Source organism: Abramis brama, assembly GCF_963993115.1.
Source record: "Abramis brama genome assembly, chromosome: 23".
Lineage (NCBI taxonomy): Eukaryota > Metazoa > Chordata > Actinopteri > Cypriniformes > Leuciscidae > Abramis > Abramis brama.
In genome coordinates this window covers 26388816-26404208 of record NC_139985.1, presented here as the reverse complement: position 1 = coordinate 26404208, position 15393 = coordinate 26388816, and the positions used below count along the sequence as shown (strand labels likewise).

The window sequence follows — 15393 nt, the reverse complement described above, 5'->3', positions numbered from 1 at the left end:
CATGTGGCTACAGTTCAAACTTTATTATTACTTTTAAACAATGCACATGATATGCAAATCAACCACAAAAAAGTGCAACAAAGTCATTTTCTTAAAAAAAAAGAAAAAAAAAAGCCAACTGATGATCTAGAGACAATTTTAACCTGATTCAACTGGTAATTCAGATGCAGTTAGAACCTCTATTTAAATATTATTAAGTTTATGAATTAAAGAATCCTAAGCAAGTCATCAAAGTGCAAATGACATTAAAAACAAAGTATGGAGTTTGAGGAAAGGCAGCACATGCACAAATGGCAGTAAAACCTAAGTATCTTCTCAAGTTTTAAAAACGCAACAGTGACCTTTTCATGCACCACAGTTTAGTTAATTTGTAGTTAGAGATTTTGCATAAGGAGAATGGGTTGACTAAACCATCCCCCCCCCCCCACACACACACACACATTTTTTCTTATTTCTATATTCCAAATAGCGACTGGAAAAAAGGCAGAAAGGTTACCTTACTACAAACTGCTTCTGAAGCCAGGGCCATCGCTTGAATTCACCGGGTCCTGGACAAAATCATAAGGATGGGCCGTAGCCGCCATATACCCAGCTGTGTTAAGACACATTTAGCCCTGTTGGAAGCTACACAGAGTGGCTTTATCTGGATATTGGCATCTTTACAGTAATGAAACAACCATACTAACAAAAAGACAGTGTACTTTGCAGATGGAATGGAGTTTCGCCCCTAAAGCAGCAGACGAGCACATGGTGCTCTAAATGAAGAAAACCTCTACTCATAACCAGTGCGTTTTACAGAATAACTTAATATCACATAATAACCAAGTCATTTGGATAGAAAAGATGTTGAAAGCTAGAATTCAACATCTTTCACGTCACTACAACATGCCTCCTTCAATAGGTCTGAGGAAAAGCGGGAGTCTTATTTCTGTGGCGTTATGGTGTCCAGACCGGGCCAGGCCGGAACATAGTGTCTTGGTAGAGTTCCCTCCATGAGCCTCTCCATCCACAGACCCAGTCGGTCCAGTTTGTGGTGGATCTCCAGAGTGGTGGCCTTCTGTCGGGAACTTGACCGGGACCTCGAGGGTTTGCTTGGCCCGGCTGTGGACGCATCCTCGTCGGACCACCTGCTGCATTCGGCTTCCTCCCCTGTAAACACAGGTCTGAACAGGCAGAAGTACTTCTTGTGGCCGTTGAGCGCCAGGACGTGGCCAGTGTAGTCTGATTTGTTGGAGGTGGTGTCCTCCTCCTCTTCCTCTTCGTCCAAGCAGTCTGACGGCCTGGCATCAGGAGCCGACTCCATGAGTGAATCCATCCATTGGCTGTGCTTGTCCACGTTTAAAAACGAGTAGTGAAGAGTCTGAGACCTGCAAGAGGAAGTAGGGACAGCTTTTTTGGATTTGTTTGTTACAAAATTTACGTTTAGAGCAGGGGTGCTTAGTACAGCTACTGGAGATCTACTTTCTTTCAGCATTTAACTGCATGTAATGCATTTAAAGGATAACTGTTGCCAAAATGCAACCTAGGGTATTTTTGTTAATCTACCCGAGGCAAACTTTCATTTAAAAGCATAATTAGAATGGAAATGCCACTTTTAAGTTTTACCGTATTTTCGTTTTCGGTCAAATTGCCTTTTGAATGGGAGTGCTTTAGGCACTTCTACTATAGCATCAAAAATCGCTATTTTTAAAACACTAAGAAGGCTCGACACAACATGAAACTTTGCTGGAAGTATCACCAGGGGCTCTACACATGAACTCCAGCATTGAGAACATTGTTTGTGTACACAGAGTTTACTAAAAAGAAAGATTTTGAACAACTCACTGTCTCTGTGTCCGCCGGTGTTTTGACAGTCAAAAATCGTCGATCTCCGAATGCGAATGAACTGACTCTGAATTTTAGTATTGCTTCTTATATGAGGATCCTTTTTCAAATACAAGGTCAATATTGATTTTCACTAACGACAAAACAACAAATTATCCGTGAATTTATATGGAACTAAGCTTTAGGAGCTTTCCATCTTTACTCTCCTCCCTGTTACGTTGCATTCGGAGATCGACTATTTTTGACTGTCAAAACACCGGCGGACACAGAGACAGTGAGTTGTTCAAAATCTTTCTTTTTAGTAAACTCTGTGTACACAAACAATGTTCTCAATGCTGGAGTTCATGTGAAGAGCCGCTGGTGATACTTCCAGCAAAGTTTAATGTTGTGTCGAGCCTTCTTAGTGTTTTAAAAATAGCGATTTTTGATGCTATCATAGTCGTGCCCCAAGCACTCCCATTCACAAGGCATTTAACCTAAAACGAAAATACGGTCAAACTTAAAAGTGGCGTTTCCATTCTAATTATGCTTTTAAACGAAAGTTTGCCTCGGGTAGATTAACAAAAAGACCCTAGGTTGCATTTTGGCGACAGTTATCCTTTAATGCTACTTTCCAGACTCGGAAATAGGAATTGTCCAATTTTTTTTACTTGAAAATGACCACTGGAACACTTCTTAAGTTTGGACATCGAATTTGTAATAGTCATCATTTGACAGCATATCCAAATGACATTCCATTGGTTGTTCCAAGTGGAGGTGGGGAAGTTCAAGGTTGAGTTGTCTGAAATGCAGCATGACTGGAAATTGGAATTCTCCAAACTTTTATTTGGAAATGATCACTGGAACGACACTTAAGGTCAGAGATCCAACTTGTAAAGTGAGAAGTGTCATTTGACATCATATCTAAAGGACATTTCATAGGTTGTTCCAAGTGGAGGTCAGAAAATCCTGGATTGAGTTGTTCAGATTGCAGCATGACCGGAATATTTTTAATGTCAGAAGTATTGTTGTCAAAAGTACCGACTTCAGTACTGAAATAAAAAAAAATGTGACGATATTATTTTTATTATACTATTCCCTCTAGCATTTTGAGAGCAGTTGAGCGGATTCTTAAACACCTCTGGTTGGCCATTGTGTTCACGCGCTCAACATATATGTTCGTGATTGGCTACTATAATCAATGCTTCAAAAACGTTGTCTTTAGAATAATGGGTCCAGTTGTGCTTTTTCAAAATGACCAGGGCTGTATTTCCTAACAGCATTGCAAGACTAAGTAGATTGTAGAAACCATTGGCACCAGTGTTCTCCAAGATCTACTAAGGCTTACAATGCTTTAGGAAAACACAGCCCTAACTATTTCCACACCTTTAAATCGTACCCTATGCATTCCTACTCGTCAAAAGGCTCAGAGATTTTTCTAGTGTGAAGCCCTTGAAATTGAAAAATACAGTCACATGTGCAAGAGCAGGGTCAGAATTAATGCTGCGTTCAATTCAAAGTCAGATTATGAATATTCCTATGTTGTATCTTTGAGTTTTGAACTTCGGCTCAGTTGTCTAAAGCTCGAAAGAAGATGACGAATGCTCCACTGGTTTTGCAGATGTGCAACACATCAAGTTGGGAAGTTAGTGTTGAATGGTTAGTTAGTGTTAGTGTTTAAGTCACAACTTAAACTCTGCAAGAAGTTTGATCTCCAGAAACAGGTTTTAGCATTCTCACAAACACACACACACACACACACACACACACACACACACACACACACACACACACACACACACACACACACACACACACACACACACACACACACACACACACACACACACACACACACACACACACACACACACACACACACAGGCCTCACCCTGAGAATGAATATACTTCTTTGGCAAACTTCCTGAGCAGCACTTGCTTAGAAGCATCAGTGAGGATCAGCACTACGTTGATGTGCCCAGGCTTTAACCTGACTAGGTTACTCATGTAGGTGATGTCCGTCAGCTCCGTCACCTCCACAAAATTCTTTTTAGGTGGACGACTGTAACAGGAAAACCAACTCTTAGGAATTTGTCTAATAAACAGCTAAACACATCTTTGGTCCTGTTTACACCTGGTATTAAGATGCGTTTTAGTCAATCAAATGACATGTGGACGACGCCAAATACAGGTGTAAACGGGATCTAAAACATTTAGAGCTTGTCCACTTTCACACGTATTTGACCGGATTGCTTTCATTCATAGTGTAGCCACTCATGTGGTCGAATGTGTTCGAACAGCCATAAAAGACCATCTACTCTGCTGACCTAATGCGTAAACATTATGGAAAGTGCGCTAGCCAGACAGGATTTAAACTTTGTCGGCTGAACTTCCAAATTTGGTTTGAAGACGAAAAACTGATTTCTAACACACTCTCACAGCGTTCGGCTGATCTTGCGGCTGTCAGAGCAGAAACTAAAGCTGCTGCTCTCTGTGTTTTTCTATCGTCTCCAGGCGCGTTCATATGTAAATTGCGCAAGCTTATTTTGTCCATTACATCAAAAGATCTAAACTCCCCAGATACATTTACCCACCCACAGACCTTCCTCTCAAAGAAATCAGGACAGAAGGGGTTGAAAGTGAACAAAATAGACTGTTAAAAACACCAGGTGTAAACAGGAATGTGTCTCCATCCAAAACGCATCTTAATTCCAGGTGTAAACGGGGACGGTGATCTCAAATAACATGCTGTTATGTTATGTCACTGTGCAATTTTGCCATTAAATTATACAGTATCATCTCAAACAAGCAGTTTCACACCTTGAAGTGCTCTCAGGTCCTGGAGAGCTCTCCGCTGTCTTTGGTGAATCAGTGGTCTTTTGTTTGGCTGGTTTTTCTTCACCAGAGTCACTGTTCATCAAAAACAAAAACAAACAAAAAAACAGGTAAATATAATATACAACTCTCCTTAGAAATGCACTGGGATATAACAAACCAAACCTGGAGTCCTACCTGAAAGCCTGAATGATTACAGTCCCAAACAGGATGAAAAGAGCGGAGAAGATCAGAGAGAGTACGGGCATCATCTCACGCCTGGGGGAAGCAGAACTAGATGTAAGATCTTAGGTTTCTCATTTATAAAAAAAAAAGTTGTAGGGCTGCAACAACTAATGAAAAAAACAAAAAAAACCAATGAGAATAGTAGTGCTGCCCCTTAATAGTTGACCAAACGTTGATCGATGAGAAGAGGCTTGATCAGCCAAATTTTAATTGGTCAGTTGGTTGCAGAAAAAAAATCCACAGGAGTTGGTGAAGTCACACAGTCCATGACGGTCAGATCGTAAACACGGCTGGTTCATGTGGTGATTATGTTGGACAGGAAATCCAAAGTGTGGGATCATTTCGAGAGGGTAAAGGAGGACCTCAAACTCTGCATGCAAATGTTTGCCTCCATCTCAAACATGGTAGCCTAACTTTAGCCACTTTACATGGCCTCTCGCTCTACTGTAACCTAGATAAATGTGTGCTATCATCAGACGCATATCCAAGCGTTCGTGCGGAAGCTAAATTAGTACTGCGTTTACTGCATGATGTTTAACTCAATGTGCATTTCTCTCTATAGGCAATGACACTCCACCCCCACACCCCCGCGACTACCAGACTGGCTGATAAATGCCATTATTAGTTAGTTGAGTCTGTTTCTTATTTGTTGTAACATTTGTATTTAAAAAATGTTTTGCATGAAATGTATAACACAGACGCAGCCTGATCATTTACATAATGACGAATGCAATCTAACAAGTTCAGCACAAATTAGCATCTGGTTTCAGACATGCTTTTTTGGATGTTAAATAAGGGTGCAAATACTAGTTAATTGACGAACGCAAACCTTAGTAAATCACCTTGCGTGATTCATTTAAATACTCTCCTCCCATAAATTTTGCGTCTGAAAGGGAAACTCCAACAAATGCATATGCAATAAGGTCATCCGCAAAAATAACTGTCCACGCCTTTTCAACGCTAATTTTTCACTGCGTGTCTTTAGTAAATCCTGACGCCAACAGAGGGTTTGCGCCGGCGCAAGCTGTCCGTAAATCTGGCCCCAAGACAAGGAAATACGTGGCTGGTTCATGACAGGCTTATGTTTGACTGGAAAAGAGGAAAGAAACTGCATTAAACAGGACTGTGAATTCTACGGTTGTGCTCACCAGTTAGAGTAGAGAAGATCAAAGTAAAATTGAGAGAGGTAATCATATGCAGTGTTTATCCACTGAATCAGAAACATCTGGAACAAAAAAAGAAAAAAAAGATATGATTGCATTGATTATTTCTCTCATTATCATTTCTAGTAATTAGATCTTGAGGTTCAACACTATATTCTAAAATCCTTAAATCTCAGAGTTGAAATGGCAAAGTCACAAAGACAATCTTATCCCCTCATTACTCTGTGTAACTTACAGATGCAAACTCGTTGTTTAGTTCAGGCAGCATGGCATCGTGGGTAAGGTAGGAGGGGTCTCTTTGCAGGAGCTCAAGCAGCTCATGGAGGCGGTGCTTATCATCATCACTCCCATTCCATCCTCCCGTCACTGTCCGATATAACACCCTTCCAGCAGCGCTGCGTCTCTCCAGGAGAATCACCTGAAGTCATACACACAAAAGATCGAAATTCATATGGGCCTATTACTCAACGGGCCTATTATGCGTGTATAATAGGGGTGTAACGGTTCACAAAATTCACGGTTCGGTTCAATACGATACACTTGTGTCACGGTTCAGTACGTTTTCGATACAGCAAAAAGAAAGAAATGGCAGAGAATTCTTTTTATTTTTTTTTAAATTTAAATTTTTTTTTTTTTTACTTTGAGCAATGATCGAGCTATAATAGACTTTTCTTAGGAGCATATAAAACAAAACAGCTCCTTGGAAAAAATGAAATGTAGCCTAATATTGCAGTAGTTATAAACAAAGGTCTATTTTAGTTCAGATTAACATTTGAGGGCAGCAATTTTATTCATAATGTAAAAATAAAACCGATATAATGTTACTTGAAAGCATTATAGCTTACTATTCCTGCCAAACTTCCATGGTTGCAGTTAGTGTTACTACAGTAAATCCATAGTAAATGTTGCCGATCTGTGGACACTGTAGACTTGTAGTCAAGACCGTCTAAAAACCGAGACCAAGACACTACCAAGACCAGAGGGTATCGAGACCAAGTCAAGACCAAGACCAAGACAAGACCAAGACCAAGACAGACCAAGTCAAGACCAAGACCAAGTTGAGACCAAGACCGAGACCAAGTCGAGACCGGAGGGGAAAAATACAGACTAGTGTTGAAGCTAAGCAATAACTTGTATGAATTCAAGAACAGCATCAGGAAAAATGGTCCAACGAACCGTTCGGTTTGAAAATGCATACCGAACCGAAAGCCTCGTACCGAACGGTTCAATACGAACACGTGTATCGTTACACCCCTAGTGTATAAGCACATTAATGTCACTGACCTGTGGAGGGGTTGTGTCGTCCTTTTTGAGCAGGGTGTCACAGAGAGGCTGCTGTTTTCTCTGATAAACATAAGCAAACCTGAGGACTTCTTTAGTGTTGGAGGAAGCAAAGTCAAAGAATGCCTCATTCACAGACACAAACTGCTCTCCTTCACCAGTAACGAGAAGAACACAGTACCTGTCAACCAGAAAGACAGGAGATGAAGTTTTCACAGAAACATAAGTCCATCAGCTACAATTAGAGGTCAGATGTCTTACTTCCTGCGACGGTGGAACTGTTTAACTGGACACAGCTCATCAAAGAGTTTCTGATTCACCAGGCGCGGAACCAGCAGAAAACGATTATTGGACACAAACTCGTCAATTATCTGCTTTTTCATCCCTCTTGCCTACGGGTAAAAACAGAAGAGGACTTGTCCAGCAAAACAACAACGGCTGGTACACAGTCTGTGAGAAGACTTGCAATTGGCTGTTAGCAAATGGGGAGGACGGGCTTCACCTGTATAACATCAGCTGGTTTCTCTGTGTTCTCTTTGAACAGGAGCATGGTGGGAGCGTATGTGTTGATGTTGAAACTCTGCACAACTTGGGAGGTCTCGGTCAGGCCCATATCCACATAGCCAAACCTCACGTAGTCTTTATAGGCAAATGCGGTGAGCTGTGAACAAGAGTATATAACAACTTGTGTCAAGAAAATAGATTTAGAAGACAGACTATTTCAACAGTTAATATAATAAACACTCACCTTATACAAAAGAGGGATATTAGATGCTACATCAAACATTATCACTCTTGGTTTATTCTCCTCACGCCAACTGTTTAAAAACTCGAGGTAGCTGTTATCCGTCACCTTGAACAAAAGAATAGAAAAAGAAATAAAAGGAATAGATAGAGGGTAAGTAGAAGAAATAAAAACAGGAAATGGGGGAAAGGAAAGGGAGAAAAGGGAACAGGAAGTGAAAAAGAAAGGAAAAGAGAAAAGGGAAAGGGAGAGGAAAAGTAGAGAGATAAAAGGAAGGGGAAAGGAAAATTTAAAAGCAGTGGAAAGGGATAAGGAGATGAGGAAAAGTGGGAAGGGTAATGTAAAGGGGAAAATGGAAAGAAAGGAAAAGAAAAAAGACAGGGAAAGGGAAAGTGAAAAAAGATGGAAGAAAATTAGTAAAGGGAATGGAAAAGGAAAAAGAGGAAAAGGAACATGAAGGGAAAAAGGAAATGTAAACGAGAGAAGGGAAATGGGAAAAGGAGAGGAAAAGGATGAGAATGGGAAAGGGAAATGGAATTGGAAAAGGAAAGGGAAATAGGAAATGATTGGGAAAAAAAAAGGAAAATGAGAAGGAAATGGGTAAAGGCAAATGAAATAGAAAGGAAAAGAAAGGGGACAAAAGGAAAGGGAGGAAAGAGGAAAGAAAGGGAAAAGGCAAGAAAAAGGAAATGGAAAATGAACAGAGATGGATAAATAAAAAGGAAAAAGAGAAGAAAAGTGGGAGAAAGAAAAAAGTTGAAAGGGAAAGAGAGGAAAAAGAACATGAATAGAAAAAGGAAAAGAAAAGATAAAATAGAAAGGAAAGGGAGAGGAAAAGAAGATAAAGGGGAAAGGAATGAAAAATTGAATAAAACTTCAATTAACAACTCTTTTTAGTATCATTCATATGAATGTAAATATTTATAGTCCATATTTGTAGCAACAAGAGCCAATGCTTGTATTGAGCAGTTGAACCTGACAACCTGAATAATTAAAAATATAGCTCAAGTCCTACCTTCTCCACAAGCTTCTGGGGCAGAAGGCTTTCCACAAACTGTCTCAAGTGTTCCCTGGCCACAGAGTAGTGGAAGAAAGTGACTTTGCCATTGATTAAACCAAGTATGGACGGTGTGCGGTGGGCACCAAGATGGTTAGCCAGCTGTCTCTCATATCCAATATCCACCACACCGATGCCAATCCCTTCAAATCAAAACAAGAGCTTATATTCGGAGTATAAGTGACGTTTTTTCATTTAAAAAAATACAATAGACTATTGGAGCATTTTACCCAATACTTGTGTGCTATGCATTCTTAAGGCTAACTGCTAACACTGCACCGACAGACACTGACCAACGACAATAGACATGTTTGTCGGATCAGTGTGTTGTTCCTGCTGTCCGTAGGCTTGGGACGGCCCTTGTTTTCAGACTGAGCATGTTCAGTGTTTAAAGGAGAAGTTTACTTTAAAATGAAAATTACCTCATGATTTACTCACCCTCAAGCCATCCTAGGTGTATATGACTTTCTTCTTTCAGACGAATACAATCGGGAGTTATATAAACAAATATCCTGGCTCTTCCAAGCTCGAAAATGGCAGAGAATTGCAACCAACAGTTTAAAGCTCAAAAAAGTGAATCCATCCATGGCTCTGGTGGGTTAATAAAGGCCTTCTGAAGCAAAGCCATGAGTTTGTTAGAAAAATATTCATATTTAAAACTTTATAAAGTAAAATAACTAGCTTCCAGCCAAACGAACATACGGATTCGACTTAAGTCCAAGCGCAACTTATGCGAGTAATGCGCCGTACTGCTGATATTTACGCTACGCCATGGCGCACTATGCTACTTTTTGCACTTTAGGCGCAAGTAGACTGCGTACGACCGTAAGCTAGATTTTTAGATGTTAAATATGAATATTTTTCTTACACAAACTCATCGCTTTGCTTCAGAAGGCCTTTATTAACCCCCCGGAGCCGTGTGCAGTTCGTTTACGATGGATGAATGCACTTTTTTTGAGCTTCAAACTGTTGGTTGCAATTCACTGCCATTATAAAGTTCGGAAGAGCCAGTATATTTTTTTATAAAACTTTGTATTCGTCTGAAAGAAGAATGTCATATACACCTAGGGTGGCTTGAGGATGAGTGAATCATGGGGTAATTTTAATTTTAAAGTGAAATACTCCTTTAATGTCTGAAAATTGCAGTACTGTAATCTGATGATTGTTGCTGTTGGTTGGCGTCCATCGGTGCAGTGTGAATTGGCCTTCATATCACACAACTCCACATGAATCAACTGTGAGGGTGATGATCCTGAACCTACCTAATGGCTCCAGCTCCAGCACTGTGTCCTTCCATACGGGCTCAATGTGAATGCAGGTGAAGCACCACTCTGACGTGATCTTGATCAGGTAGGGCCTCTTGAAACTATCCGGCAGCACTTCATTCATGTATTGGTTGAAGTGAAGGAGGTGCTTGCTCTCTGTGAAATCTCGACTCGTCCGAGGAAAGTGAAAGAAAGACTCATCGAAGTAGAAACTGTCATGAAAGTGCCTGAAGCCTTGTGGCGCTCGTGCAAAGTTTTGATTCTCGTCCATTTGACCAAAACGGTCAAAGTTTGCCCTTCGCTCCTCATTGGAAAGAATCTATGTAAAGTGAATCATATGCATGATCGTTACTGGAAACATATTTGAAATGTTTACATGAATATTACACCAGTTGCTTGATACTTAGACAAAAAAAGGGAGAAACCTCTCAAAAACTACTTTTGGTTGTGTTGTTAGTGTACTGCATGTGTGAACCCTTAAAAGAAGTCTTTATAATGAGCAGATTTTATTTGGGTATGTGTGTAAACATACATTACAGAAAACACTACTGATCTGGCAAATTTGTGAAATACAAATTGCTATAAATCATGCGATTGCGAATTCAGTTCTCTTTCATGTCTTATTGCGCTTGAATGGTCCAATAGTAGGGATGGGAACGACACGGGATTTGGGAAATCGACTGTCGAGGCCCATGTGTCGACTTTTTGTCGGATTGTCGGCCTTTTTTTTCTTTTCTTTTTTTAAAGAGCAGCAGCAATGTGGAGGGTGGAAAATATTCTACATCAGGGTCCGAAATTAACACCCGCCAAGCGCCAAATGCGGGTAGATTTTCTGTTTGGCGAGTAAATCTCAAAAGGCTATCCGCCACACTGGCGGGTGAATGTTCATAACAAAATATGAAATTTTAAGCGCGCACGCACGAGCAGAGAGAGAGCGAGTCCCGGCCGCGCGCACTCACCATTCAGAGCGGTCAAGCTTCCCCGTACTTTTTGACAAGCGTCCTTGACAGGGCGGCCAGAGCTTCTTTGCAGCTCAAGTCGGCGGCGGTGTGTACGTACAGTTAACGTTCTTTCTGTTGACGGCGCTTAGGAAAAAGCTCCCGCCACTGGAAGAAGCTGTCGCCGCCCATTTGTGTCCTCCTGCGCACCCATCAAAGCCGTGCAGAACGTCTTCAGCACTCGCGGATCGTGCATATTTCCGCTGCTGCTTCTGTTTACACACCATGGTCGTTCTTTTCTCGAGAAAAGGAGTTTTCTCATAGCGTTTGCAACGCAATACTCGTTCCTTTATCTCTCAGGGAACCGAGGTTAAAGTAACCGAGGAAATGTAATAAATTAAAAGCCAAAAAAAAAAAAAAATGCAATTTGGAAATCCCACAAGCCCCGCCCCCTCGACATGTCGACACTCTATTTTTTTTGTCGAGTGGAGCATGTGTCGAATGTCGGTCGTTTTGTCGAGAAAAAGTCCCATCCCTATCCAATAGACACGCGATTATATCAAAATGCCCATCGTGTGGAGTATTCACGTAAACACAGCTGGTTATGTCTAAAGTGAAAGCAAACAGTTGGGTGTAAATCAGATGTGTAGCAATATAATCGATACGTGCGTCTGGTCTTAAAGTGACAGCAGCCTAATATTCCTCCCTGCTGTTCTGTGTCATTAATGTGATTGTGTGAATCAAACAAAAGAGAAATAACTTGCTGCTCTTGACTGAATAACTTTTTTAAAAACTTTAATAAGAATACATTTATATTTAAGACTATGCAATTTTTTATTTATTTTTTACATTTGATTCATATTTGTGTTATATTGTATTTGTCTTATTGTTTTTAATTTGCATTGTGCATTGAAATTTAAATGTTTTCTTATTTTTAATAACATAAATGAGATAAAATAACACCACATAACTATATAATGATATATATCATTATCGTGAAATACAATTTCTCATATCATGAAATAATAATTTGGTCATATCGCTCATCCCTAATCACAGGAATAATTTACATTTGAAAATATGTTCAAATAAAGACCTTTAGCCTACTTAATTATTTTTTATAATATTCACAATATTATTGTTTTTATCTGTGGTTTTAATAAAATAAAATAAGCCTTAGTGAGCATAAGAGACTTCTTTTAGAAATATTATCATTTCTTACGGATACGCATAGATATATATTAGGTAACATGGCAAAAATAATAAAACCCTGAATGGTTTTGTTTTTCCTTTATATTATTTCCTACATACACAACGCAACCATCGTACCTCGTAAGATTTAGTGATCTTGATAAACATGTCCTCTGCCCCTGGACTTTTGTTCTTGTCTGGATGCCTATGGATAAAGAAATGTTGAACAAAAGAAATTCAACAAATGTGGCTGTTTTCATTCAGACATCATCATGAGAGAGTTACATAATCATCACACTTTACAGCACACTAATACGAGTCAAAGAGAAGGATGCTAATTATGAATAAAATTAAAAAACCTTATTCATAGCAAGCATATTCTTATTCAGAGAGTGCATGTTTGTGCTCCACAATGATCTCTGCACTGAATACTCACCATTCTCTTGCGAGTCTCTTGTACACTTTCTTGATTTCGGCCTGGCTGGCGTGTCTGGACACTCCAAGAACTTTGTAGGGATCGAACTCGGGTGCAGATGCTAGTGATTCTCCAAACAGAGCCAGGAGAAGAATGGCCCAAACACAGCCGTTCACAAACACACTCCAGCCTCCCATCTTCTTCTGCTTCATGAACTGACAGGATAAACAAATACAGGAGACTGAGGCTAGTCATCACACATTATACTCAAAGAAATATTCCTCAGATTATTCTTTATACCATTCACACATTTTAAAATCTTGGCTAAAAATAAAAGCTACTCAACAGTTCAACCGTTATTGCCCAGGAAAAAATACAAACTTCATTGAAACCATGTTGTCCTGCCATTAAACAGCCTTTTAGACTCAATTTAAACATTACATTTAAAAATGATGAAACTATGCAAAAACGTAAAAAGTCAAACCATTGTTCAGTCTATCAATACACAGTACACGCATATCTTTAATAATTGTAATGCTAATATTACAATAGATTTCATTGTTTCTATGGGAACCAGCACATCATAACGATCAATGCAAATCAGCATCAGATCAGCTTCGCGGTGTGATCATATGATCAGTGCAGTTCAAATGCATAAGACAGCGAGTATTTACAGCAGACACAAACACTGTCAGAGTCTTAAAACACAGATATACCGGGGAAAAAAACATTTCCCCTTTTAATGTATTCAGTGAACAGAAGCGCGAGCTGCACGCCCTACAGAGGAATGACGCTATCACAGCAGTAATGCATACTTCATTAAACACACAAATCCAGAATAATGGTAATACCGAGGCTTGCTCTAATCGTATTTATCCACAATTTAGCAGCAATCCATATTCTCCTGATGGTAATGGGTGGATCTTTCCAAAGGCTTCACCTGCACGGCACTTCCGGTAGTGAAGGATTCTGGATGAACACTTTCTAAAATAAAAGTCCGACTGATTTCATCCCAAATCACTTTTTTTTGCGCATTCTAATGGTACAGAGTACACATCTCATTTCTGACATCCGATCATATATAATAAAGCAATGTATTTTCTTTGAGAGGGAGATGGTGAAAATGAAGAGATGTAGGCTAACGTTAGATCGATGGTTTTATCACTGTAAAAACGAACTTTTTGGTATAGTAATATATATTAAATTAACCATCATAATTTTTACTTTATAAAATTAAAATTCAATGAGAACTAGAATTTTCTAAGTAAAATTTTAAATATCTACACATTCATGTAATAAATTAACTGGTTGGAAAGAGTAAATCTTATTATATATTTGCTTGTAATATTTAAACATTTTATAGTCACTTCACATAAACATAGTAATTTTAAGTAAATTTTAATCGAAAAGTATAGCGCGTTTGAATCCGCACATGCGTGTTTGGATAAGACAGTCTAACTGCCACTTTGGGTCAGACGGATTGGCGAGCTGCTGCGTGGCTGCTTTTTGTAGTGTTTGAGGTAAGTTTGTCTTTCTGTTTTACATTTAATAAAACATGGGTCTGTGTGGATTTTGATTGATGATTCTTGTTTACGTGACTCAATAAACATTAAGCTCATCTTATAACATGACCTCATATTAGTGTAACGCGTCTGGGTTATCCACAGTACATTAACGTTATAACCCTAACATTTCACTTCCTAAGTTACATTAGTTAACGTATATTTAATCGGAAAAGTTTTCAATAGTTTTATAGATAAAACACTGTTTTTCGTGTAAAAATTTCACACTGATTGGATACCGTTGTAACTGCTAGTAGCTTGCTAACATGGTTAGGCCTTAAAATTAACGTTAACCGCTTTCCTGCTGAAGTAGGCCTAACGTTACGTTAAGTTAAAGTTATAAGTTACCGTTGACTGTTGTATGGAAAAGTTTGAATTTTCTTACTTAATACGGTGAAGTGGGAGAAAAAAAGAGAGTAAACTTTATAGTTACCTACACAATGTGTGTGGTAACTATACTTAGGTGTATTTAAATGCCTGAAATGCACTATATAATCACACCGGTTTAATCGTACGTTACGGATCAAAGGGTTAACAACATACTAAAAAAGACCATAGGTTTCGATTATGTATGTGTTCATTCTGTTATGATAATGAAGTCACTTTATATTTTTGTTTCTCAAAATAATTATATTTTTTCTTTTTCTAAACTGTATGCAGGAGGACAGCTGCAGTGACATCACTCAGCACATCATTAAAATACTGGTTGTCCATGGTGCTGATGGAGAAGATCCAATCGATGTATCCAGCCTTCTTAAAGGACAAGTTCGGTATTTTACACTTAAAGGGTTAGTTCACCCAAAAATGAAAATTCTGTCAGTAATTACTCACCCTCATGTTGTTCCAACCCCATAAGACCTTCGCTCATCTTCGGAACACAAATTAAGATATTTTTGATTAAATCTGAGTGCTG

The 15393-nt window shown here is 39.2% G+C and overlaps 1 protein-coding gene across 1 annotated transcript; it reads right to left on the bottom strand.

The window, feature by feature from the left end:
- Window positions 1–4: 4 nt before the first annotated feature.
- Window positions 5–13891, bottom strand: dnajc16l (DnaJ (Hsp40) homolog, subfamily C, member 16 like). Its single transcript, XM_084100325.1, has 15 exons — window positions 13770–13891; window positions 12940–13133; window positions 12642–12708; window positions 10372–10693; window positions 9068–9252; window positions 8056–8160; window positions 7810–7968; window positions 7569–7699; window positions 7311–7488; window positions 6262–6444; window positions 6012–6088; window positions 4816–4896; window positions 4624–4713; window positions 3695–3865; window positions 5–1367 (listed from the first exon to the last, which is right to left on the bottom strand). The coding sequence occupies exons 2-15, from the start codon at window positions 13128–13130 to the stop codon at window positions 923–925; spliced, it is 2385 nt and encodes a 794-aa protein (XP_083956451.1). The 5' UTR covers window positions 13131–13133; window positions 13770–13891; the 3' UTR covers window positions 5–922.
- Window positions 13892–15393: the final 1502 nt, after the last annotated feature.

What these genes read in the sequence shown, in the direction of transcription:
- dnajc16l (XM_084100325.1), bottom strand. Translation starts at nt 13,130, where the DNA reads ATGAAGCAGAAGAAGATGGGAGGCTGGAGTGTGTTTGTGAACGGCTGT. An exon ending in GCTGGAGCTGGAGCCATTAG is followed by an intron (nt 9,253 to 10,371) that starts GTAGGTTCAGGA and finishes TTTGATTTGAAG; the next exon opens with GGATTGGCATCGGTGTGGTG. An exon ending in ATATCCCTCTTTTGTATAAG is followed by an intron (nt 7,969 to 8,055) that starts GTGAGTGTTTAT and finishes TCTTGTTCACAG; the next exon opens with CTCACCGCATTTGCCTATAA.